Source organism: Strongylocentrotus purpuratus, unplaced genomic scaffold (genome assembly GCF_000002235.5).
Source record: "Strongylocentrotus purpuratus isolate Spur 01 unplaced genomic scaffold, Spur_5.0 spur5_scaffold_12, whole genome shotgun sequence".
NCBI lineage: Eukaryota > Metazoa > Echinodermata > Echinoidea > Camarodonta > Strongylocentrotidae > Strongylocentrotus > Strongylocentrotus purpuratus.
Window position 1 is genome coordinate 1,209,132 of NW_022145597.1, and position 24,449 is coordinate 1,233,580.

Genomic DNA, 24,449 nt, shown 5'->3' on the forward strand with positions numbered 1-24,449 from the left:
GAAATATATATGCCATCATAATGTCGTGTTAAATTATTTTATGACGATTACCAAGTAATTAGTTGTATACATGTATTAATACACAGTGGAAGGTCATACATGTTGTGAATGTACGAATTCGGGGTTGATTGAGACATTTAAAACCACTGTAAAATGAGTTTTCTTTCTTGAACTTCAAAAGCTAATTCAGGGTTATCTACTCATGTTTATACTTTACTGCCAACAATACAGAACAACAACAACAAATACTACTAATCCTACTTCTACTACTTGTACTTCTATTACTACTACTACTATTCCTACTACTACTACTACTACTACTACTACTACTAGTAGTAGTACTACTATTCCTACTACTACTACTATTACTACCACTACTACTACTACTACTACTACTACTACTACTACTACTACTGCTAATTCTTCTATACTACTACATTACTACTACTACTACTACTACTACTACTACTACTACTACTACTACTACTACTACTACTACTACTACTACTACTACTGCTGCTACTACTACTACTACTACTAGTACTACTACTACTACTACTACTACTACTGCTGCTACTACTACTACTACTACTGCTACTACTACATGAACTAAACTAAACGTAATGCAATTGATTATGATTTTTGATATAATCTTGGGGAGCCTTTGTAATTCTATTTCCTTTTTATGTAGGCCTGAGCAAAATAACAAATATTTATTTTTACTCTTGAATGATGTTAGTGTAATGCAATAATTTCTCTCTTTCTATTTTTCATTTCATTGCGATTGAATGTTATTAAGTTTGTTTACGGTACTGCATTATCACAATTATAATGTAAGCTATTGATTTGCTTGTTGTATACATGTAGACCCAAATAGCTATAATTCCTGGGTGGCGTTTCACAAAGATCCTAAGTAGAACTTAACATTAAGTTTGACTTAAAAATTATGGACAGCCATTGGAGTCTTAAAATGAAATATATTCAAAAACAGAAATTCAAGTATTTTAGACTTTTTTTTTATAAATTCCACATGAAGAACATGAAATCTCCTTGATGATAGAAAATATGAATGATTTGAATCAACATTTTATGCCTTTCAAAATAATTTTTACAAAATATTTTCAAAGATGCTAATGGCTTTCCATAATTTTTAAGTCCAACTTAGAGATAAGTTCAACTTAGGATCTTTGTGAAACACCCCCCTGGGCATCCATAGTAACAAACAATTATTTCTGTCTTCACTGGAGACAAACTGAAACTTAATGTGAACTATAATAATGCAATTCATGAATATTAAATGACAGTGATCAAAATGTGTGTTAAAATCAGTAAATTGCATTTTATGTGTCTTTTAAGTTGTAGAAGGAAAGGTCAATGAGTCGTGATAATTCATTCGTGAACGATAAAGATAACTACAGAGAGAGAGAGAGAGAGAGAGAGAGAGAGAGAGAGAGAGAGAGGGGGGGAGAGGGAGTGAGGAGTTGGTAGGGGATGGGATGGGGCAAAAGGATAGGAAAGGGGTATCCGGAAGAGTGGTGTGGGAAGGGGGGGGGGGGGGGGGGGAGGGGGTTGCAGTTGACCTCCCAAATAAAATCCAAACGTGGTTTATTTCTAATTCGATACCAGTGATTTACAAATGTTGCTGAAAAGGCATGATTTTTACCTGAGCTTCCGGAGGCTCTGCCCCCTGGACTCCACAAAGGGCCCAAAGGCGGCCCCTGAATGCTCATCTGATCGTAATTAAATGCCTAAAACCCCTGAGCTTCCGCGGGCTCCACCCTCTGTACCCGACCAGGGGTCCTAAGGCGGGCCCCTAACTGCTCATCTGACCGTAATAAAATGCATAAAACCCATGAGCTTCTTGGGGCTCCGCCCATGGACCCCACGCGAATTGACGCTCAGCTTGCTTCGCTCTTCCTGATCGTAAATACTTTAGCACCCCTCCCTCTTTGAAAAACGTTCCGTGGGGCCTGCATGTAACATGTAAGAGTGGTGGTGGTGCGGATTTTTTTTCTGCCCCCTCCCCAACATTTTTGCTCATTACGTCACTGGCAGCCATTGCAAATCCTGAAAAAATGAATTTACAACAGATTAAAAATTATATTATAAAATACAATACATTGAAAATTGGTTAGATAAATAACAGTAATATGCACAGTACTATATACAAAGTTGGAATAACATATTGCACCAACAAAATAAAAAAAATCAGCAAACAAATTGAAAAAGAAAGGGAAATGAAAGGACAGATGGGATAAAGCTTGATATAGAAAATGAGGGAGAAAAGACATGTTTAGATAAATATTGAAAATTAGAATAACAATGAGACCACAGTTAAAAACAACAAGTTTATAAACATAATTATATCCGAGACAAAGTGATATGACAATCCAGAAGAATGGCAGTATTCTCTTGTATCAGGATGTTCTATGAGTTATGCCTTCTCCGAACAGATATAAATGTCGGTTTCAGCTCTAACTCGAAAAAGTGTTTTTTTTTAGAGTGGATACGAGTTCGAACCAGGGGCGTCGCCAAATTTTGGTTCCTTGAGGGGTTATCCGACAGGTCGACAGAAAGTTCACGATGTGCATCTCTTTACACCGTTCGTCACTGTTTGTACGGCACTTTCAGCTAGACAATTGATTGAAGAGTGTTTTGTGGCTGTTTGAACATCTGTCATTATCCCTAACGACCGTCTCAGGAATGCTGTATATGTTGCAAAAATACGTCGCATGATAGTCACAGTGGCAGCTGTAGTTGAGTTTGCAACCCGAAAAGCTTCCATCCACTTGGTGTAGGCGTCTATCAGGACATTCAATGTGAATCCTACCCCATGGCCTCCCTGGGAACTCCCATGGGCGGATCGGGAAAGGTTGTGGGCTTCGTTGGTGCTCCTGACAAGTTGGGCAGGTTTTACCTTCTCCTTCAAACTCTTGCAAATTCCTGGCCACCACACAATTGATCTTGCTAAAGCCTTCATCTTGAAAATGCCAGGGTGAGTACTATGAAGCTCATCAATGTTCCTTTGTCGCATTTCCTTATTGCCTGGAATGATAACACGAGGTTCCCCACTGTACATCGAAACCTTCAAGTGACAGTTCTTCCCTCTTCCGGACAAAGGGGGCTAAACTCGGGGGACAAATTATCAAAAATGTGCGTCTTTATGCGTGAGAGTTCAGGATCTTTTTTGGTGTACCTTCTTACTTCTTCAGTTTCCACCGGTCTGGTGTCTACTTCAAGAATGCTAATCTACACTTCGGGCTGCTCATCAAGTTCTGCTAGATCTGGATGCAACCAAGTAGATGTATCATCCTTCATAGGTAGGCGTCATAGACTATCTGCGTTCTGATGTACTCTTCGTTCCTTGTGGATGATTTTGTAATTGTACGCAGAAAGAACCCTGTGCCATCGTGCTACTCGTGATGAGTTCACTGGGCTTGCTTGCTTCTCACTTACTATTCCTACCAATGGCGTATATGGTCCGTGATTATGATGGATTACCTTCTAAAGAGGTACTTGTGGAATTTCTTTAGGCCAAACATGATTGACAGTCCTACTTTCTCGTACTGGGCATAGTTGCGTTCGGCTTTTGTCAAAGTTCTTGATGCAGAGGCGATTGGTTGTTCCCGGCAATCTGCACTCATATGACTGATGACTGCACCAAGTCCATATAGACTTGCGTCTGTTTGCAGAAAGAGCGGCTTCTTCAGGTCACAGTAGTAGTAGTAGTAGTAGTAGTAGCTCTATACAGAGCGAATTTATTTTTCATTTCTTCACATAATATAAACAATAACAAAACAATAATAAACAGTGTGTGAGTACTTGTCCTTGTACTTGAACATTTGGTCGGCTGCATCTGGGCTCTGCTTCCAGTGTCCCATGGCGTACTTTGAAACATACTGCTCCGTAAGTGGCTCTATCTCTGTGCTGAGATTTGGCAAAAACCTCCTGTAATAACCCAAAAGTCCGAGATGAGCCTTCAGTTGGGTCTTGTTCACTGGACTGGGTGTCTGCAGAATGCTGTCTACTTTCTGAGGGACTGGGATGATACCTTGCTTGTCCAATATGTGGCCAAGAAGGGTCGATAGAGTCCATCATGAACTCGCATTTTCCTTCTTTAAGCGCACTCCTTTTCTTCTCAAGACACTCCAGTGCTGCTTCTAAGTTGGCTAGGTGCTCCTCATCTGTAGTTCCACTTACGATTGTGTCGTCTTGATATGGGTGACATATCGGCTTTTCTGCTAAGAGCGTCTCCATCGTTCGCTGAAAGAGAGCAAGTGCGCTTGCTATGCCAAAAGACAATCTGGTATACTGAAATAGTCCTATGTGGGTGCTGATAGTAGTATACTTTCTCGCTTCACTATCAAGTTCAATCTGATGGTAGGCATGAGACAAATCTAGTTTGCTGAATTTCTCTCCGCCTTTCAGATCTTGCAACAATCATATCCTCTAGACTTGGTATTGGGTACTGTACGTAAAAGTTTGTAGTACCCACAATTTCGCGCTTTACCATCTGATTTCTTTACAGCAACGATTAGGCAGGCATACTCCGAGAACTTGACTGGCTCGATGACCCCTTCTTCCAGGAGTTCATCCAATGTATCATCCATTTTCTTCCGCATACCATAGGGCAGGGGATTTGCTTTGATGCATCTTGGCTGGTCCTCCACATAATAATAATAATAATAATAAGAATAATAAGAATAATAATATTATTGCTTATATAGCGCTTAATACGTCGGGAATGTCCGATCCTGGGGATAGACTTTGGCTTGAAAAATGTGCAGCTTTCCTAACTCATCAGCGTTTAGAACATCTTGATGTCTTCCAAGTACTTCATCTTACACATTTTTTGAACTTTGTGAACATTCGGTTGGCTTGGATTTCCTACTGGTCCATTCGGGCTGGCTAGCAATGAGAGAAACTGTGTGTACTTCCGTATCCAGTCTCTTCCGATTAGACTTTTACCCTTTTGAAATACAAACAGATTATTTTGTTCTGGCTTCATTTATGACTTCTCCGTAGATGTCTACCTTCTCTCCCGTATACATTTTCAACTTGATGTTACTGGAAGTCTTTTTGGAATCTTTGCTGATTTTCCTGAATACTTCCTTTGAAACGACATTTCGTGGGCTTCCAGTATCCACTTCGAGCTGCGCTTCTCTGCCGTTCATTATCATAGTGGCTATATACGGATCAGATTTCGATAAATTGTTGATCGATTCATCCTCCAAGTGGTCCATCTTTCCTTTTGATGAACCTGATCTCCAGCATCTAAGTGATATACTTTCTTTGAAGACTGTATCTTCTTGTGATAGAATTTCTGTTGAAACTTCTAAGCTTTCATTTGATCACACTGGCTCTTTGTGTGACCTCTTTTAGAGCACTTGTAGCACTGTTCATCGCAGAATTTAAAGGGCTCTGGTGCATGGCTATCACCGCATCTCCAACACTTCTTTGCAGTAGAAAAGTTTTTCGTCGGGCTTTGATACTCTTGCTCTAGTCCTTCTCGCTGGTTCTGGCGCCTTTTATGAAGCTTATGAACAAACGTAGGGTGATCTTGCGGCTTTCCAATTTTCTTGATCTGTTCTACATCTCACTGTACGACTTCCATCGCTGTTGCAATGTTTACCGCATTCTCAAAAGTTAATTTGGGCGTTCCCAATAGTTTTCGCTGAATGTTGACGTCTGCACACTCGGTCGACAACCAACCGATCTCTCAGCATGTTATCTAGTTCCTTAAAATTACATGCATAACTTAATTGGCGAAGTTTTGCTAGGAACTGATGGGTCATTTTGTTTGTTATTTATGTGGGTTTTGGCGAGTAAAGTGCATTCAAAGCCTCTTTACATTGTACGTATGTTTTACTTGACGGGTTAGCTGGCTGCAACAACGCACGAAGGGTGTGATAACCTATGCTACCTAACCCTTCAAGAAAAAACTCTCCTCCTTTCTTCAGTCTGAATGTCATTGAAGGGAACCAAGCTTCTAGGACTTCCGTCCATGCTTCAAACGTATAACCAGATTCTAACTAGGGGGTATTCCCAACAACTGGATTAGGTATTTTAGACTATAAGCTTTTATACTGCGACCTTAAAACATAGGATGTAAGTATACTACACCTGGATATATACGGTCTAATCCTAGACCTGAACTTGGTATACACTTCCGCACATGTGTAACACAGTATAAGACAGTATAACAGTCTTAAAGGCCCACTGCACTACTTATTGCTACTTGCGCCCTCTTACAACAAAAAATGCCTTATCGGTGACCATTGGTCCCCCATGATCCTCTTTTTCTTATGTTAACTGAGAGCTGAGTTGATGAGATAACCACCTGTCCAGTGACCTTGCAGGGCGCTCTAATCCCTCCTGTAAACTATGGCAGATAAGCTTTAACACGACAATATAGTGGTATTGTATCGACTACTGCACTAATTAAGGATTGGTCTTCCAATCCTTAATAGAGACTGCGCGTATGCAAAGTCAAAATTCGCAGGCTCAGACTTTGCAACATAGAACTAAACGCAGACCCCTTAAAAATATGGGTATCCCAAACAACCCAACCTGACCAAGCCAACAAAAATTGTAAATACTGTAACACCCCAGAAACAATAATACACTATCTGACGGAATGTCCAAAATATACAATAGAAAGAGCAATGCCGATAATGGAAAGTGATATAACGAGACCATAATTTGAATACTTAAAGACACTGCTAATGTCTAAATTTCATAGTTAGGACATACGTGACATTTTCATAATTCCTGCAAAGTTCAACATAATTTGATGTTGGCTGCAAAAGGGATACAGTATCTTTAAACCTTGAATTTTAGTTTAACATATGGAACTCGATGTTCTGAGTCACCCACATGAAATAACTCAATTTTGCAAGAAATGTCAGTTATGCTGTTTTGCCACGGAATGGCAGTATAATCCACCCGCCTAAATTGGCGTTTTAGACAGGAAGGAAACAATCATAGTCGTGCGAGCCGTTCTTTACAAAAATAACCAGGGATGTACCATTAACCTTATAGGCCTACAATATGAACTAGCATAGAACCAAGTTCAAGTGACCTGCCACAAGAGACCTATTTTCAAACACCTCTTGTCAATAAGATACGATACCATTGTAAATATGGACATTGGTATATTTCAAAAGACTGTCCGAAGTTCAAAGTTGCGGTAATTGTAATACACACACTCGCTCAATGTACTCATTCACACGCTCGGTTCGAGAAAAGCAGTCTGAAACTAAGTTCCTATTTAAAGCAACACTTATATTTTGTAAACTACATCAGTGAACGCCTACAAATCACAAATGGAGCTAACATTGTCATCCGTTGTTGTAATGGTGGTATTTTGCATTGGATTCTACACTCCGTCGTCGTTTGCCATCGATGATGGATCGGTCGGACAACGTCCCGCGGTTCGTACGATGAAGGCGACTATACGAGGCGAGCGAATCAGCATACAGCATCGACAACTCGGCAATGATTTTCATCGGAGCGTAGCCGTGTATAAGAATATTCCTTTCGCCGAGCCACCGATCGGGGATCTTCGGTATGCCGAACCAGTTCCGAAGACCTTGGATGGAGAATTCGATGCGACGGGCGACTGTTTACTCTGTCTTCAGGCTAAGAATCCGATAATGTTTGACGATAGCGAGCCACTCAATTTCTCGGAGGATTGTCTTTACCTGGACGTCCTTGTGCCTGAGCCCAAGGTAATATATAAAATGCGATTATCATGCATCTTAAAAATAGAAAGATTTTGAAGTTATGGCAAGTTCAAGCTCCTTAAAACAGAAGAGCAAACATACATTTAAAAACAAACAAACACACAAACACATCCCCACCGCAATGACAATTAATAACAATGGCAACAACAACAAAATCATTAACAACATATAGAAGATTGTCCTCTCACATCTTGCATGTGTTTATAGGTTTTGTTTGTTTTGTTTGAATTATACATTTGTAGGGTAACATACTAATAACGTTGTGAAACTAACATTAATCATGGACAAAATATCTTTTTGTTGACAAAGGTATTTCTTAAGTCAATAAAAATGCCCGAAAAGAAAAATATGTGTGGTAATATTGTGCTCAATTTGATGTTTATCGCAGCTTGCACAAAAGCTCAGGCATACTATAATTTCTGAAATCACACAATGATACGTTTTTTCTGCGGGGAATACTACCAGTGGATGTCTCCATATTTTTTTTTTTTTTTTTTTAAAGAACACGTCTAGTAAAATAGAAGAAAGATTGGTGGGGAAAATTTAGTATCATTTTCTTTTAAAAAGATTTCCAATGTTCTGGTACCGGTGAAACTCCTCCACATTATCGGAAGTATCATTGGACGTATTTATGGGCCACCATATTCAGGTAGATTGGGAACTATGATATATGTCTATCCAGAGCCATCTATACACATAGTTTGGCCAACCCGGTTCGAGTTGGACACAATATGGCGACTACTGCTTTGTTGGGTAAGCACAAAACAAAATAATATACGCCATGTTGTGACCCAGTGAAACCAAGTTGACCAAACTCTGTATATAGATGGCTCTGTGCCTATCTAATCTCAAAACCGGAATCGTCTTTCAGATAACCTTCACAAGTCAAAGTCTCTATCTCCGATGAACATGTGACTCATCGAAATATCTGTGTGATCTTATTGAATTTATAACGATAAATGATTGATAACAAATTCATTTTGAATGTTAAGTTCTTTGAAAGGTGAAAACAATTTGTGAGCTTTTCACTCTATTATCAAAATTGTGGAAGTCTCCTGACAAGCATGGTTCTTCGAATCTTAAGCCTCGGTCACAAATGCCATTACGAACTGCTACGAACGCCGTACGAACGATTTTCAAACAATGGAAATTGGGGAAGACAATGGAAAAACAGGGAGATTCGTACGAAATTATCGTTCGTACGAACCTTTGTGACCGTAGCATTACAGATCATGATTATGACGTGATCAGTTATTGACGAACGGTTTTCAAAATTTGTAATTCCAATCATTAATATCTTGATAATCAGACAGGCGATCGGCTTGTAAAAGTCATGGAGTTCCTGACTGACCTAAAGGTTTATAATTATTATTGCAGCATGAGCTAATTTAAGGATTATTTCTAAAGGATCTAAGACAAAGTTACCGGATCCCTTTAATCCATCAGTAACAATTATTATAATGTGATTTACCTATCTTATGATTAGATTTCTGTTATGTTTTTCTTCACATTCTGTAGTAATCTTGTAAGCATTATGGTGCTTTTCGCTCGTACCTTCCTAAGTACTCGATGTTATTATTATTAGGTGATACGTACGTAGACGTATCACCTTTTGATTTCGTCAAGATTTTTATTATTTATTTATTTATTATTATTCTTCCTCGAATTTGTTCGCAGGATATCTCAAGACTGAATAAAGCCATTGTTATGAATCTTTCAATGATGATAGATCTTAGTCTAACTTAGAACTGCGTGACTTTTCAAAGACTCAAAGTCATCGTGACGTCATCCAGGCGCCATTTTGTGAAAATCAACTAATAATCATATCTTTATAACGAATAATAATTTTTCATTCATATTTATCATGATTAAGATCAATATCCGTCCGGTCAAGTTGAGGTCAATAAACGTGCGTAAATGCGCGCGTGCGCGCTTGTCCGCGCGTTTACGCGCGCGCAAAAATTAAAAATGCTCTAAATCATCCCAAATTTTTTTTGCATACGTGTCAGGCCATATGGAGCATTTGATAAAAAAATTACGCACACGCGCATGCGCGCGCGTTTTCGCGCGTACTGGCATTTTGCAACATTGAATCGCCGATTTTTTTCTGTCATCATATTCGGTACATTTTTCCAAGCATTTTGATAATTTGTTCACCTTTTATTAACGCAATGAGCGTCCGTCAAAGTTGACAGCACGCGCGGATTTGCGTTATCTTTATCCACAATACATGGGCAAAAACATGCCTATATAAAATTCATTGTAACTCTTTAGAATAGATAGAAACTCCTAATATTTTGTCATATTTGGATAGATTATGAGTCGGAGATATGATTTCATGTCTCATTTGATCCTCAATTAACTCATGACGTCATCATAATGGCCTCCAAACTCAAAATTTCAATTTGCATATTATGACGTCAGCATATTTTTGGAAAATTGCTTGTATCTCTGTAAATATGGATCAATTTTCTTTTTAATTTTGATATGTTCTAGCTGAGACAATTTTCTACAAATGTAATGTTCACAATTTTTATTTTTGACAAAAGTACCATAGTGTATTTTTGCGATTAAAGGAGGCATGTCAATTTTTCGCATTTTGCGTGTATTCTCTATGGGACATGACTTTTTCTCAAAACTGGATTCTACACTCCTGTCTTTCGCGAGCAAAATCTCCGTTGTTTTAGCTTCGTTTTTGCTGAGCTTCGGATATGTTGTAGCTGAGATAATGAGCTATCACAGGTGTGCCCTTTATTTTTCGATTAGATGCCGGGATCATGCTCATATTTCACTTGCAAAGTAGGATTTCTGAATTCCATTTCCTGTTTACGTGTAATCGCTATGGGAGATGTTTTGGTATATCGGTAACGCACTTGACTTCCAACCTCGAGATCCCTGGTTCGAGTCCGGGTGTCTCCAACACTTTTTTTTTCCACTTTTTTTTCCTTTTGACCTTCACTTTACCATCTCCTTTGATTATTTAAACACGTAGATTCGCAAATAATGTCATAAATAACCCTTTTTACTTTATTATTACCCTATTTTCACTTAATCCATTACTTTTTGCGTGTGTAGCGACAAATGTTACAGTGCATTCATTTATAATTCACTGGTATACATATTGTGTTTTTAATCCAAAATGGCCGCTTTAGAAGTCATTGAGAGTTCGAGGATTTGGTATTACGCCATGTCCTCAGAACTGGTTTTAACTCGATTTATTATATAACGATGTTTATTCATTAGTATTTTGATCACATGACCAATTAACATAGATGTACGCGTATTTATTCATAAGTATTTAGATCACGTGCCTTATTAACATACATGTGCGCTTGTTTTGAACCAATCGCGCTGTAGTTGATTGGCGCTCTTCTGATTTTCCTGTGCGGGAATCAGTGAGCTGTTTTAATATTGGTATACACACATGCTGTTATTGTGTTGATTTTTGTACCTAGAAAATTGTATCCAACGAGGATTGAACTGCTACGTCCCCGGACCATTCCCGGTGGACGTGCTCACCTATTTACATCTTGTACGTTTTGCAAGATATATTTTGACTCTCTCGATGTTCAACATTGACGACACTTTAATTCACCAGCAGTGAGAATAGAACATTTAATATGATCTAACGTTTTTCTCACCTGCATTATTGTTTGACAACCTTTTATCATCGACTTCATATAGGCCTAGGCCCTAGATCTATATTGTCTCGACATTTGATTCTTCGACCTGCATCGCAAGTCACTGAAGTTGATCTATTGACATTGACTGCATCATCATTGTATTCATCTGTTAACTGATTCATCATCGTGTCTTCATCACCGTTGTCTTCATCATCGCTGTCTTCACCAGCGTCGTCTTCATCGTCGACTTCATCATCGCTGTCTTCACCAGCGTCGTCTTCATCATTGTTGTCATCATCGTTGTCTTCAACATCGTCTTCATCATTCGTGGTATTCACCTAGCGTCGATCATCGTCTGCATATCCTACGCGATCGACAACCAGCTCGTCGACCACTGTTTTCGACTAGCTAGTTTCTACATCTACCTAGAACTTGAAGAAGATCTACTTTGAATTCAACTCCAATGACTCACGTAACGTTAATTATATTGTGATTTATGCTTTGCATTGTTTATCATTGTGAGGCCTTATTTTGACTGACTGAGTGCCTGTTGTTGAGTGCGTACGCTTACTAACACATATTTTACATGTTTATAATTGCACTAGTTCTAGGCCTATGCCTGGTCTACTGATCTAGATCTGCTATAGTCTAGATCCACCGATATATTGTTGTATTCTCGTGTTGTGCATTCCGTACACATACACAAGTAGAGATTTGTTTAGCGGTTTCTTGAACCACAATATTTCGTGCCTATGTAAGTAAATCTAAACGCTGTCTAGCTTAGATTTGAGTAGTATTTTCTTGACTGTTATTATTCATGCAGTGGGAATGATATTTAACTGACTTGTTTTAGTACTGTTTTAAGTTGTACTGAACAGCTAGACTCCTGATATTTCGAGACTTGTATTCAGCGGTAATCATTAATACCATAATAGTGACTAAGTTGAGTCTCCTTTACATTAATGTGCTGTTGGAAGTTATCTATGTTTGATTATTAATAGTAACTACCAAGGGCCTAGTGATAGTTTAATTGTCTGTCACTGTTGAGATAGACAGAAGAGGTTTCTGATAATTCTGTAATCATTGTATCTTATGTGAAATTATAGAATATAGAACCAGTTTTTAACCATAATCAATTTGTCTGGATGTGATCATTTATTAAGTGTTTTCTTGTCTGGAGGGATACTGCTTTTTAGTAGTTTAATTAAAAAAGGGAATTATGTGGGATTACTAGTTAACACGCAACATAGTCCATACCCCATGTAGTTTTCTAAATTGGTGACCCCGACGTGATCCCCCTGAGATAAGAAACATTTAGTTAGATTACCTTTGCTTATTAATATTTTTTTTTATCATTAGATAATCACATTTCTTACTGATACATTGAATTTAGTTGTGTGAACAGTGGGCGTGGCGCGGCGTCATGACTGAACCCAATACTCTTCAGCACCAAGTTGCTGCGCTCACGAAATTGGTCAAGGAATTGACCGCCACTATCGGTTGCATGCGGAACCGAAGCAGCAGCATGAGCAGCATGAGCAGCAACAGGAAGCGCGACTCATCCCGCTATAAATCAGCGAGCACTTCTGAAGTTTGCTGGTATCATGAGAAGTGGGGTGACAAGGCTCACCAGTGCCGCCCGCCATGCACATATAGCAAGCCGGCGGAAAACATCTAGGCCAGGAGGTGGGCGCGACACCCCTCACTGGCCCTCTTCGTGACGGTCGCTTGTTCTATGTCACAGATAGAGATTCTGGGACACGATTTTTGGTCGATACGGGTGCCGCGGTAAGCGTAATTCCTGCCAACACCGCTGATAAGAGGCACCTTATGCCACTCGTTTTGCAGGCTGCAAACAAGACGCGCATATGCACATATGGGCAGCGTGAGCTCACAGTGTATATTGGGCTGCGGCGTTCGTTTAAGTGGTCATTCATATTGGCCGATGTTTCGCAGCCTATCCTCGGCGCAGATTTTTTGAGGCATTACGGCTTACTAGTGGATTTGCGCACCAACCGACTTTGGGATGCCACCACTAGTCTGTCCGTACATGGCATCGCCTCCGACTTACCGTCGCTGAATCTCACAATAGTGCAAGTAGACTCCGATTCTGTCTACAAACGCTTACTTGCCGAGTTCACGGAAGTAACTCGGCCCATGTTTAAGAACTGTCCGTTGAAACATGACGTCACACATAGAATACTCACAACCGGCCCACCAGTTTCGGCACGACCTCGACGCTTAGCGCCGGACAAACACAAGATCGCTAAAGACGAGTTTGGCCGGTTACTCGATTTGGGCATTGTCGAGCCCTCAGACAGTTCATGGGCGTCGCCGCTCCACATGGTGCCAAAGAAGTCAGGCGGTTGGCGACCATGTGGCGATTACCGCGCTCTTAATCGCGTGACCGTCCCGGATCGCTATCCCATTCCGCACCTTCACGACTTTGCCGCACAGTTGCGAGACAAGTGCGTATTTTCCAAAGTTGACTTAGTGCGCGCATATCATCAGATCCCCGTACACCCTGATGATGTAAAGAAGACCGCGCTGACAACCCCCTTTGGGTTATTCCATTTCCGACGCATGCCATTCGGACTACGCAACGCGGCGCAAACCTTTCAAAGGTTTATTGATAGGGTCGTCCGTGACCTACCATTTGTATTCGTGTATCTTGATGATATTCTTGTTGCCAGCGAGAATCCCGAACAGCACGAGACTCATTTGCGCCAGCTGTTCACAAGCCTCCGTGATTATGGAGTAGTAGTGCATCCTGACAAATGCCAGTTTGGAGTCGAAGCACTAGACTTTCTAGGGCACCATGTGACTGCCCAGGGCGTCTCCCCGATGGATGACAAGGTCGCGGTAATTCGCAAATTTCCGCGCCCTACCTCGCTACGCCAGCTGCGCCGGTTCTTAGGCATGGTTAATTTTTACCGCCGATTTATGCCTAAGTGCGCATCCTCGCTGGCCGCCTTGACTGATTTGCTGCGCAAGCAACCTAAGCGCTCTCGAAAGGCGTTAGATTGGTCCCCTGTGTGCGACTCTGCTTTCGCGGCTGTCAAAGAGGACCTCGCGAACGTCACGATGCTTACATACCCGTCTGTTGAGCTACCTACAAGCCTCGCGGTAGACGCTTCCGATCTCGCCGTAGGTGGTGTGTTACAGCAACTCCATGAAGGGGAGTGGCGACCGCTTGCGTTCTTTTCTCGCCGCCTCAAGCCTCCCGAGACTAGGTATAGTACCTTTGGTCGAGAGCTGCTAGCCATTTACCTCGGAATACGCCATTTCCGATACTTCTTAGAGGGGCGTGATTTTTTTGTTTTTACAGACCACAAGCCTCTTACCTTCGCACTCAAGACATCGCCCGATCGACATTCCCCTAGGGAAGCGCGGCAACTCGATTACGTGTCACAGTTTACCTCCGACATACGCCATATTCGAGGCGTTGATAATCAGGTAGCTGATGCACTTTCTCGCACCGAGATTGACTCAGTGCAATTACCGAACTCGATTGACCTGCGTGTAGTCGCGACCGACCAAGTCGATGACGTTGAGCTCGCTGCTCTGCGCTCAGACACGTCAACCTCGCTCAAATTTGAGAAGGTCCTTCTTCCGGAAGGGGACGCGCACATTTGGTGCGACATGTCCACAGGGCATCCGCGGCCGTATGTATCGGTAGCGCACCGGCGATCGTTGTTTGACAATCTGCACAATCTCGCGCATCCGGGCATTAAAGCTTCGCAAAAGCTTATCGCGGCCCGTTTTGTGTGGCGGGGTATGAACAAGGACATTTGTACATGGGCGCGTACTTGCATCCCATGTCAGCGCGCAAAGATCCAACGTCATACGCACTCACCGCTTGGCACTTTTGCCAACCCCGATGCCCGTTTTGCACATGTTCATATTGATCTTGTTGGGCCACTACCGCCCTCGAAAGGGCACATTTATCTGCTGACTTGTATCGACAGGTTCACCCGTTGGCCCGAAGCGATCCCGATAGCGGATGCCACTGCCGAGACAGTAGCCATAGCTCTAGTGGAGAACTGGGTAGCTCGCTTTGGAGCTCCAGCCACGATTACGCATGATCGAGGTCGTCAGTTTCAATCTGCGCTTTTCACTGCATTAGCTAATTTGCTAGGTTGTCGGACCATAGCCACCACGGCCTACCACCCGCAGGCCAACGGTATGGTGGAACGGTTCCATCGGCAACTTAAAGCCTCTCTCAAATCTCAACCCGAGCCGAACCGTTGGCAAGAATACCTTCCTTTGGTCATGTTGGGTATCCGCGCAGCTATTAAGGAAGACATCGGAGCTTCCGCTGCCGAACTAGTCTACGGGACGGCGTTGCGTCTTCCAGGCCAGCTGATAGTGCCTACGCGACACGATACTGTTGACCCCGCGGACTACGTCCAACGCTTGAAGGACCATATGTCTGTTTTAGCGCCTACAGCGACACGTAGGTCACCACAGACCAGTTTTGTACATAGGTCTCTCGATACTTGTACGCATATTTTCTTGCGTATCGATGCTGTCCGTAAGCCATTACAGCCTCCGTATTTGGGTCCGTTCAAGGTTCTCAAACGAAACCCGAAGTTTTTCGTTATTGAGCAAAAGGGCAAGCATGTTTCTGTAAGCATTGATCGACTGAAACCCGCATTTTTGGAAAGCGTTTCGGCTAGGACTACCGCGGCTGACGTGCCTCTAGAGGGAGAGCCTACCGTCTCCTCCCCTCTGCGCACAGCACTTCGCGCAACCTCTGCGCCTGCTCCTGCACCTGCTCCTACGCCTGCTCCTGCTCTGGTGAAATCGCAACCTGCTGCGCGTGTCACACGTTCAGGCCGCCACGTCCACTGGCCGCAAAGGTACGTTCAGGTTCACTACATTGAACGTGTCGCATAAATAGTGGTTATTTTCATGTATATTAATGTATTTTGTACATATGTTTCCTTTATATTTTTAATTGTGTATTTTCGCCCCTCGGAGCTTACGCAAGCTCGGGTCTAGTAGGGGGGTTAATGTAGCGACAAATGTTACAGTGCATTCATTTATAATTCACTGGTATACATATTGTGTTTTTAATCCAAAATGGCCGCTTTAGAAGTCATTGAGAGTTCGAGGATTTGGTATTACGCCATGTCCTCAGAACTGGTTTTAACTCGATTTATTATATAACGATGTTTATTCATTAGTATTTTGATCACATGACCAATTAACATAGATGTACGCGTATTTATTCATAAGTATTTAGATCACGTGCCTTATTAACATACATGTGCGCTTGTTTTGAACCAATCGCGCTGTAGTTGATTGGCGCTCTTCTGATTTTCCTGTGCGGGAATCAGTGAGCTGTTTTAATATTGGTATACACACATGCTGTTATTGTGTTGATTTTTGTACCTAGAAAATTGTATCCAACGAGGATTGAACTGCTACGTCCCCGGACCATTCCCGGTGGACGTGCTCACCTATTTACATCTTGTACGTTTTGCAAGATATATTTTGACTCTCTCGATGTTCAACATTGACGACACTTTAATTCACCAGCAGTGAGAATAGAACATTTAATATGACCTAACGTTTTTCTCACCTGCATTATTGTTTGACAACCTTTTATCATCGACTTCATATAGGCCTAGGCCCTAGATCTATATTGTCTCGACATTTGATTCTTCGACCTGCATCGCAAGTCACTGAAGTTGATCTATTGACATTGACTGCATCATCATTGTATTCATCTGTTAACTGATTCATCATCGTGTCTTCATCACCGTTGTCTTCATCATCGCTGTCTTCACCAGCGTCGTCTTCATCGTCGACTTCATCATCGCTGTCTTCACCAGCGTCGTCTTCATCATTGTTGTCATCATCGTTGTCTTCAACATCGTCTTCATCATTCGTGGTATTCACCTAGCGTCGATCATCGTCTGCATATCCTACGCGATCGACAACCAGCTCGTCGACCACTGTTTTCGACTAGCTAGTTTCTACATCTACCTAGAACTTGAAGAAGATCTACTTTGAATTCAACTCCAATGACTCACGTAACGTTAATTATATTGTGATTTATGCTTTGCATTGTTTATCATTGTGAGGCCTTATTTTGACTGACTGAGTGCCTGTTGTTGAGTGCGTACGCTTACTAACACATATTTTACATGTTTATAATTGCACTAGTTCTAGGCCTATGCCTGGTCTACTGATCTAGATCTGCTATAGTCTAGATCCACCGATATATTGTTGTATTCTCGTGTTGTGCATTCCGTACACATACACAAGTAGAGATTTGTTTAGCGGTTTCTTGAACCACAATATTTCGTGCCTATGTAAGTAAATCTAAACGCTGTCTAGCTTAGATTTGAGTAGTATTTTCTTGACTGTTATTATTCATGCAGTGGGAATGATATTTAACTGACTTGTTTTAGTACTGTTTTAAGTTGTACTGAACAGCTAGACTCCTGATATTTCGAGACTTGTATTCAGCGGTAATCATTAATACCATAGTGACTAAGTTGAGTCTCCTTTACATTAATGTGCTGTTGGAAGTTATCTATGTTTGATTATTAATAGTAACTACCAAGGGCCTAGTGATAGTTTAATTGTCTGTCACTGTTGAGATAGACAGAAGAGGTTTCTGATAATTCTGTAATCATTGTATCTTATGTGAAATTATAGAATATAGAACCAGTTTTTAACCATAATCAATTTGTCTGGATGTGATCATTTATTAAGTGTTTTCTTGTCTGGAGGGATACTGCTTTTTAGTAGTTTAATTAAAAAAGGGAATTATGTGGGATTACTAGTTAACACGCAACATAGTCCATACCCCATGTAGTTTTCTAAACGTGTAATCCCTATGGGAAATGACTTTTTCTCAAATCTGGAGTCTACATTCCTGTCTTTTGCGAGCAATATCGCCGTTATTTCGGCTTGGATTTTGTTGATTTTTGAGTATGTTGTAGCTGAGATTATATGCTATCTAAATCAACCCTCATTTTTTCAATAAGATGTCATGATCGCGCTCATGATCATGATCATGATCATCACGATCATCATTATCATAATGATGCTAATCATTTATCAATTACATTTTCATTTCTTTGAATAAGATAAAATCGTCAAAAGGTGTTCTTCATGATGTCAATTAGAGTCAAATGTGTAACTGGTTACTGCACAGGGTCAAAGGTCATATATTGTTTCAATCTATCTTCCCTAGATCCATGATGATCAAGGAGACACAATTTAATCTTGACATATGAATAGATCATAATGGGAGAAGCATATGAATGGGAGAAGCAAAATAATATATCGTGTAATGCATTATTCGTTATGTAAACCATTATCATACGTATCACCTAATTCGTCTAAGTGACGAATTAAAGTCTAGTTATTATTATTATCATCATCATTATTATTATCATTAATATTATTATTATCATTAATATTATTATTATCATTGTTATTATCCCCAGCCCAAAGCCGCTGCTGTGATGGTATGGATCCATGGTGGAGGGTATCACTTTGGGACAAAGAACTTTCAAAAGAGCAACGCCATGGCCTTGGTGGCTGTCGAAGATGTTATCGTCGTCTCCATCAACTACCGTCTCGGTATTCTAGGGTTTCTCTCTACTGGTGAGTCTCAACCAGATTTAGGATTTATATGCCGGGCCTCAGAGGCTCCTCCATATCCTCTTGTTTTAGTCTCGGTCACAAATGCCATTACGAACTGCTACGAACGCCGTACGAACGATTTTCAGACAATGAAAAACAGGGATATTCGTACGAACGCATCGTACGTACGAACCTTTGTGACCGTAGCTTTAGTCCTCACTTTATAAGCAACTACAAACGAACCAAAATTAAATAATAATATGATTTTATGTACTTATGTTTATTGCAAACATCTACATGTATGTCTTGTTCTAATCGCCATCACTCCTTGTACATAACACTGGCAATGCGTAACGTGAAATGTGAAATATGCAATTAATCGAACTGATATAAATGAACTGAACTGTTTAGAGGGGGGGGGGGGTCTGGATGCACACTAAATTGTGCTTTTTGTTGTCTGACAAGCAAGCAAGTAAAAAGTCTACACGCTCTGGAGACGCGATGGCTCAGTGGTATAGAGCAGTGGTCTCGTAACCGGGAGGTCCAAGGTTTGAAACCATGTCGATGTGCTAGTGCCCTTTGGTAAGGTATTTATCCTCATTACAAATCCCTCGGAGAGGATTTAAAGCCGTCGGTCCCCTAGTTGTTTACTTACAAGCATACAATTACTTTATAAGCAAGCAGATAAAACAAACCACACCAAACAAACCAGATCACTTTTCACCACCGTGAAAAAGAAAATACTTGAGTTGTTTGTGCGTGTGTGGTCGGGGGAGGGGTGTATATACATCGCACGGTACATCACATTTCAGCCTTAATATAGACCGGGAGCCAGGGGGTTCAACCTAGCAAGAAGGTATATTGCCTTAAGCAGTGACATTCTGCATATCTGGAGATATGTTTCCCCTCGCATGGAGTGTTTTGACCGTTTCTATTTTTTTGTCTTCATAGAGGATGGTGCTATACCAGGGAACCTCGGACTTCTCGATCAACGTTTAGGGCTCTTATGGGTAAAGGAAAACATCGCAGGTATGTAACTCACCTCTCTAACAGTGCACTGGCGTATTCAACTGTACACGGTGTACTTCGGATACGCCCCTCACTCTTCACCGTTGGAAGACCCTGCTAAACAAAAGTACACGATATGCAGGACTGTGCAGATTAGTTCTGCCCTCTCCCCTTGTCGAGGGTCCCCTGTAACATGTAACGTGTAATATTTATTTTTGGATTGTCCCGCACCATGAAGAAACACAAAGAAGACCACCTGCAGAATAGCACGAACATGGGATTCAGAACAATTATACAATGGACCGAGAACTATTATCTGATGTAGTTTATATCAATTGGAATTGTTGAGTACTATTTTCTCTTTTCAAAAGAAAAGAAGAACAAAATATCCAACAATAATAGAGGTTATTCTAATTCTAAAATTATATCCAAACTGTTTTAAAACTAAATTAAGATATTTTAGATCTAATCCCAAAATAAATACGGGACGATTTTCTGACATGTTTATGGCTTTTATAAGAATGTGTTGTGGCATGGATAATTTTAAGTATTGATATATTTAAGATCGTTCGATTCAAAATTGGAGTAAGTAGGGGCTGTGGGTAATCCCTTCTAACCTTTAAGTCGATATCATGAGGAGAAAAACTTCTTTCTACTCCATCATTAAAAACATCTAATGCACTAAATTGAAGCAAAACCCCCGAAGTGATTGAGTATTCTAATCGTTTGTTCTAGCATTTGGCGGTGATCCGGATCGGGTGACTATTTTTGGTGAGAGTGCTGGATCTGGAAGCGTCAACTCTCATCTTCTCTCACCGATGAGTGCTGGCCTTTTCTCAGGTGCAATCATGCAGGTGATAATTAAAATGAAGACAATATTTTGGTTTAACACTTTATATGCCTCACATTTATTGATCATGGGATAGATCTACGTACCAATGGCTTCAAGGTTATTTTCACTGTTTCCAGTGCGAGATCTATATGTTTATACTAGTGTTCAAAAGGTTGTCATGGAGCGAATCAACTAAAAATGGGTCAATCTACATAGCCTGTGCATTGCACAAAGCAATACTCCCATCGCTAGTGGCCTATGGTCTGTGCAAAATTATACGCGTGGCAAATGATCAACCGTGGAGAGAGGCGACAAAAGCAATCAAAGTGTTACTGTTATTTAGGGAAACTTTTAAACTACCCTCAGCACGATCGCATAGACTTGCAGTAGCCATGACTATCACTTATTGAAGTATGCGATCATGACAACCATACATTACGTAATATGATCTTCATGGGATATAATATAATATGAGGTACTGAAACTGCCCTTTAGTTGATAATTCGAAAGTTTATGCGATTGGTTTTTCTTGCCTTTCTTTTTTTTTTAAATTTGGCTTACTACCTTCTGATTTGAAACAGAGTGGAGCCATGTCACCAACATGGACTTTCAAGACACGGCAGAAGAATGCTGAACTAACCTTCGCACTGGGAGAAGCGATGGGATGTGAGACCAAAAGTTCAACCGAGCTACTCACCTGTCTTAGAGGCAAAACAAAAGAAGATATCGACGCAATCCATGAAGTAGGTCTCTAGTGATTATTTACTTGACAAATCCAAAGTTAAATACAAAATAATTTACATAATTAGGTACGAACTACTATAATAATTATCCCCAGACGATCATTCTGGAAAAATACCCTCTAGGACAACTATTCTCAGAACAGTTTAAGCCTGGCAAAAGACCGTAAGGACAACTACCCTCAGGATCATCACTATCGGCTCCAGCTAGCATATCGGGTACTTAATTACACCAGTGTGGAGGATGGCAAACTTAGATCAATGTCCTGACAAAATTACGTTAGCGCTGGGCTGAGATTCGAAACATCAAGCATTGGGGTCTAGTGAATGTACCACTATACCACGAAACCTCTACGCCTATCCGCAGATACCAACCTAGGGAATAATCAAATTAACATGTTACCATTGTGTTGTCACATAATCAGTCATAGCTTGTATGTTTAGTGACTACCTTTGTATTTGAACAGACAGGAACCACATCAGTACTCTGCATGGTAGCTCCCGTCGCTGATGGCCACTTTCTCCCTCTAGACCCGATGCAAGCTCAGGAGGAAGGATCTTTTAACCCATCCAATGTTATGATCGGTAGCCTAGGACACGAAGGCAATATCTTCGCTATACCGCTTATGGTGGGCATGGAGGGATATGAGAAGCTGTCTGTTAACAGGACAACGTTTGACACCTTTACGTCCATGTTTACTCAGATGACAGACCCGTTAGCATTAGAACTCATCAAGTTGACCTACTTATCACCAGAGCAGGTGGGTGACATGTTTTAGTCTGGTAGGGATTCAGGGGCATCCCCCCATTGGATGTCATAAAAGTTAGTTTTTAAAGTTAAAAAAGCACTGTAAATTACGCTAATGAACATGGAGCTAAAATGTGTTCATTCATTAATTTATATTGACATAAGAAAGCACCCCTCCCCCTCCGGCTTCACACCGATTTCCATTAATATCTGGAACAATACTTAGCGACAGGTCACACCACGTACACAGCACTTCGCCCATTTTAAGAACCCTTCATCAAAACTATTTTTCAGTGTAATTTGTTCACCCTAAGGTACCCCTATTGTGCCTTTTATTAGGGAGAATATTGATCCATGTGACAATTTATTACTCCATGTTCTTGTTACTTTAAATTTTGCTTCCTTCCTTACACCGTTTTCCATGATGTAGGTTAAGTAGACCTATATTTCTTCTAAAGTTCCGTCGAAGAGCAAGAGAACTTGTAGCCACCCAAAGATAAACGTTCACTCAGAAACTACTGCAAGAAGAAAACAATACTGGGGATAAATTACTTATGTTAAATCATTTTTACCTTATTGTTCTGTTGTGAAAATAACATTGTATTCGTTACAACACCTTTTTCTATTCACCTTCTATTTGGTTTTTCCTGTTAACACATGGTAGCTGACATCGGGTGATCCTGAAGAAAACCTAATAGACCCAATGGCCCAGTTCTTAGGAGACCGGATCCTTCTCTGTCCTACCTTCAGCACCGCCCAGCAGCTAGCCGCGGCAGGGGTACAGGTCTACACCTACCTCATGACGCATTCGCCTGCTTACTCGATCTGGGGCAGCAAGTATACATGGCTTGAAGACACACATGGTGAAGACATCCCGTATGTTTTTGGTTCGGCGTTCCTTGCCCAAGATGGCGACGACGAGGAGTGGTTTATGCGAGGTCGTCTTGCCGATGACGAAGTGGTGATTGCAAGACGAATCATGCAGTACTGGGCGAACTTTGCCAAGACAGGGTAAACTGAAATACATTTTTTGTTCTCGATTGATAATCTGGACCCCAAAAAGAACACTTTGTCATGTACTGATGTTAGGAAAGCTGTGTGGGCCATCTAGCAATTCACCATATCCTTGATTTATTATGTGAACACATGTACATTACCATGATGGTATCACGACGGTTGATGGAATTTGCATGGTAAAAAAAAATGTGCATAAATAAAGATATTACTCGACATTATGATCAACGTACTTCTTGTCTACTGGAATCAGATTGTTCGAACCCAAGCGCTAAAACTGACCTCAAACCCGATGCAACTTTTATCCTAGATGTGTAGGTTTCTCTCGGGAAATAAGGCCTGGACCGATATTGTCGTTATAATAGAGCATTATCTCAAATTGCCGCAAATTATAATGTATGAACTGTTTAGGCCTACGTGTATGAACCTGTGGGTTGTATGACAAGGATAGTAAATCACATAGATGCTAATTTCTTCTACATTTGTATTTGCCCATGTTTCTTTTTCCTGCTGAAGAAATCCTAACCTTGGTTCCACTGAAGGAGACCAGGAACCTGATCAACAGTTCCCATCTTGGCCCCAGTTCACAAGTGAGACAAAGACCTATAAGGATCTATCCAAGAACATGGAAAATCTTTCAGGGACGATGCCGAACGCCAGGGAATGTTACTTTGTTGAACACCTGTTCCCCAAGCTAATAGAACATGCAGGTTAGTTCTACTCTCAAGAATTGATTTAGAATAATGGCCGGCACACGAGACCGGCATTTTCCATCTAGCGAAACTACAGAAAAATCGTCAGTAGATCGATGGCCTACAAGATCAACAGCTCAAGCTACCGATATGTCGGGCTCGTGGCCATTCTCACAACTTTGACATTGTCGGTCTCGTGGGCTGTCCGTACGATAATAGTTTTGTGGGCTGTCCGTCTACGTGGATGTTGTGGGCTCACGTCAGTGGCGGATCAAGGAAAGGGGGGGGGGGGCCATTCCCTGGGGAAAAAACAGGTGAAAAACACCTGAATTTTACCATCAATTATTAAATAAAGAAGACGGGCGCTCTCTCCTAATAAAAAAAAAATAGTGCCCGTCCTCCCCCCCCCCCCCCCCTCCCCCTCGCTTACTCACCAGCT

At 41.1% G+C, this 24,449-nt stretch overlaps 1 protein-coding gene across 1 annotated transcript; it reads left to right on the forward strand.

Moving 5' to 3' along the window:
- The first annotated feature begins 7,050 nt into the window (after positions 1-7,050).
- LOC577109 (acetylcholinesterase) lies at positions 7,051-24,094 on the forward strand. Its single transcript, XM_011666997.2, has 8 exons — positions 7,051-7,730; positions 18,838-18,997; positions 19,928-20,005; positions 20,720-20,838; positions 21,398-21,559; positions 22,024-22,317; positions 22,969-23,315; positions 23,835-24,094. Exons 1-8 carry the CDS (start codon positions 7,326-7,328, stop codon positions 24,031-24,033), a joined length of 1,764 nt encoding a protein of 587 aa, XP_011665299.2. The 5' UTR covers positions 7,051-7,325; the 3' UTR covers positions 24,034-24,094.
- The last annotated feature ends 355 nt before the right edge of the window (positions 24,095-24,449 follow it).

What these genes read in the sequence shown, in the direction of transcription:
- LOC577109 (XM_011666997.2), top strand. Translation starts at nt 7,326, where the DNA reads ATGGAGCTAACATTGTCATCCGTTGTTGTAATGGTGGTATTTTGCATT. An exon ending in GGTAAAGGAAAACATCGCAG is followed by an intron (nt 20,006 to 20,719) that starts GTATGTAACTCA and finishes CGTTTGTTCTAG; the next exon opens with CATTTGGCGGTGATCCGGAT. An exon ending in GCGAACTTTGCCAAGACAGG is followed by an intron (nt 23,316 to 23,834) that starts GTAAACTGAAAT and finishes TTCCTGCTGAAG; the next exon opens with AAATCCTAACCTTGGTTCCA.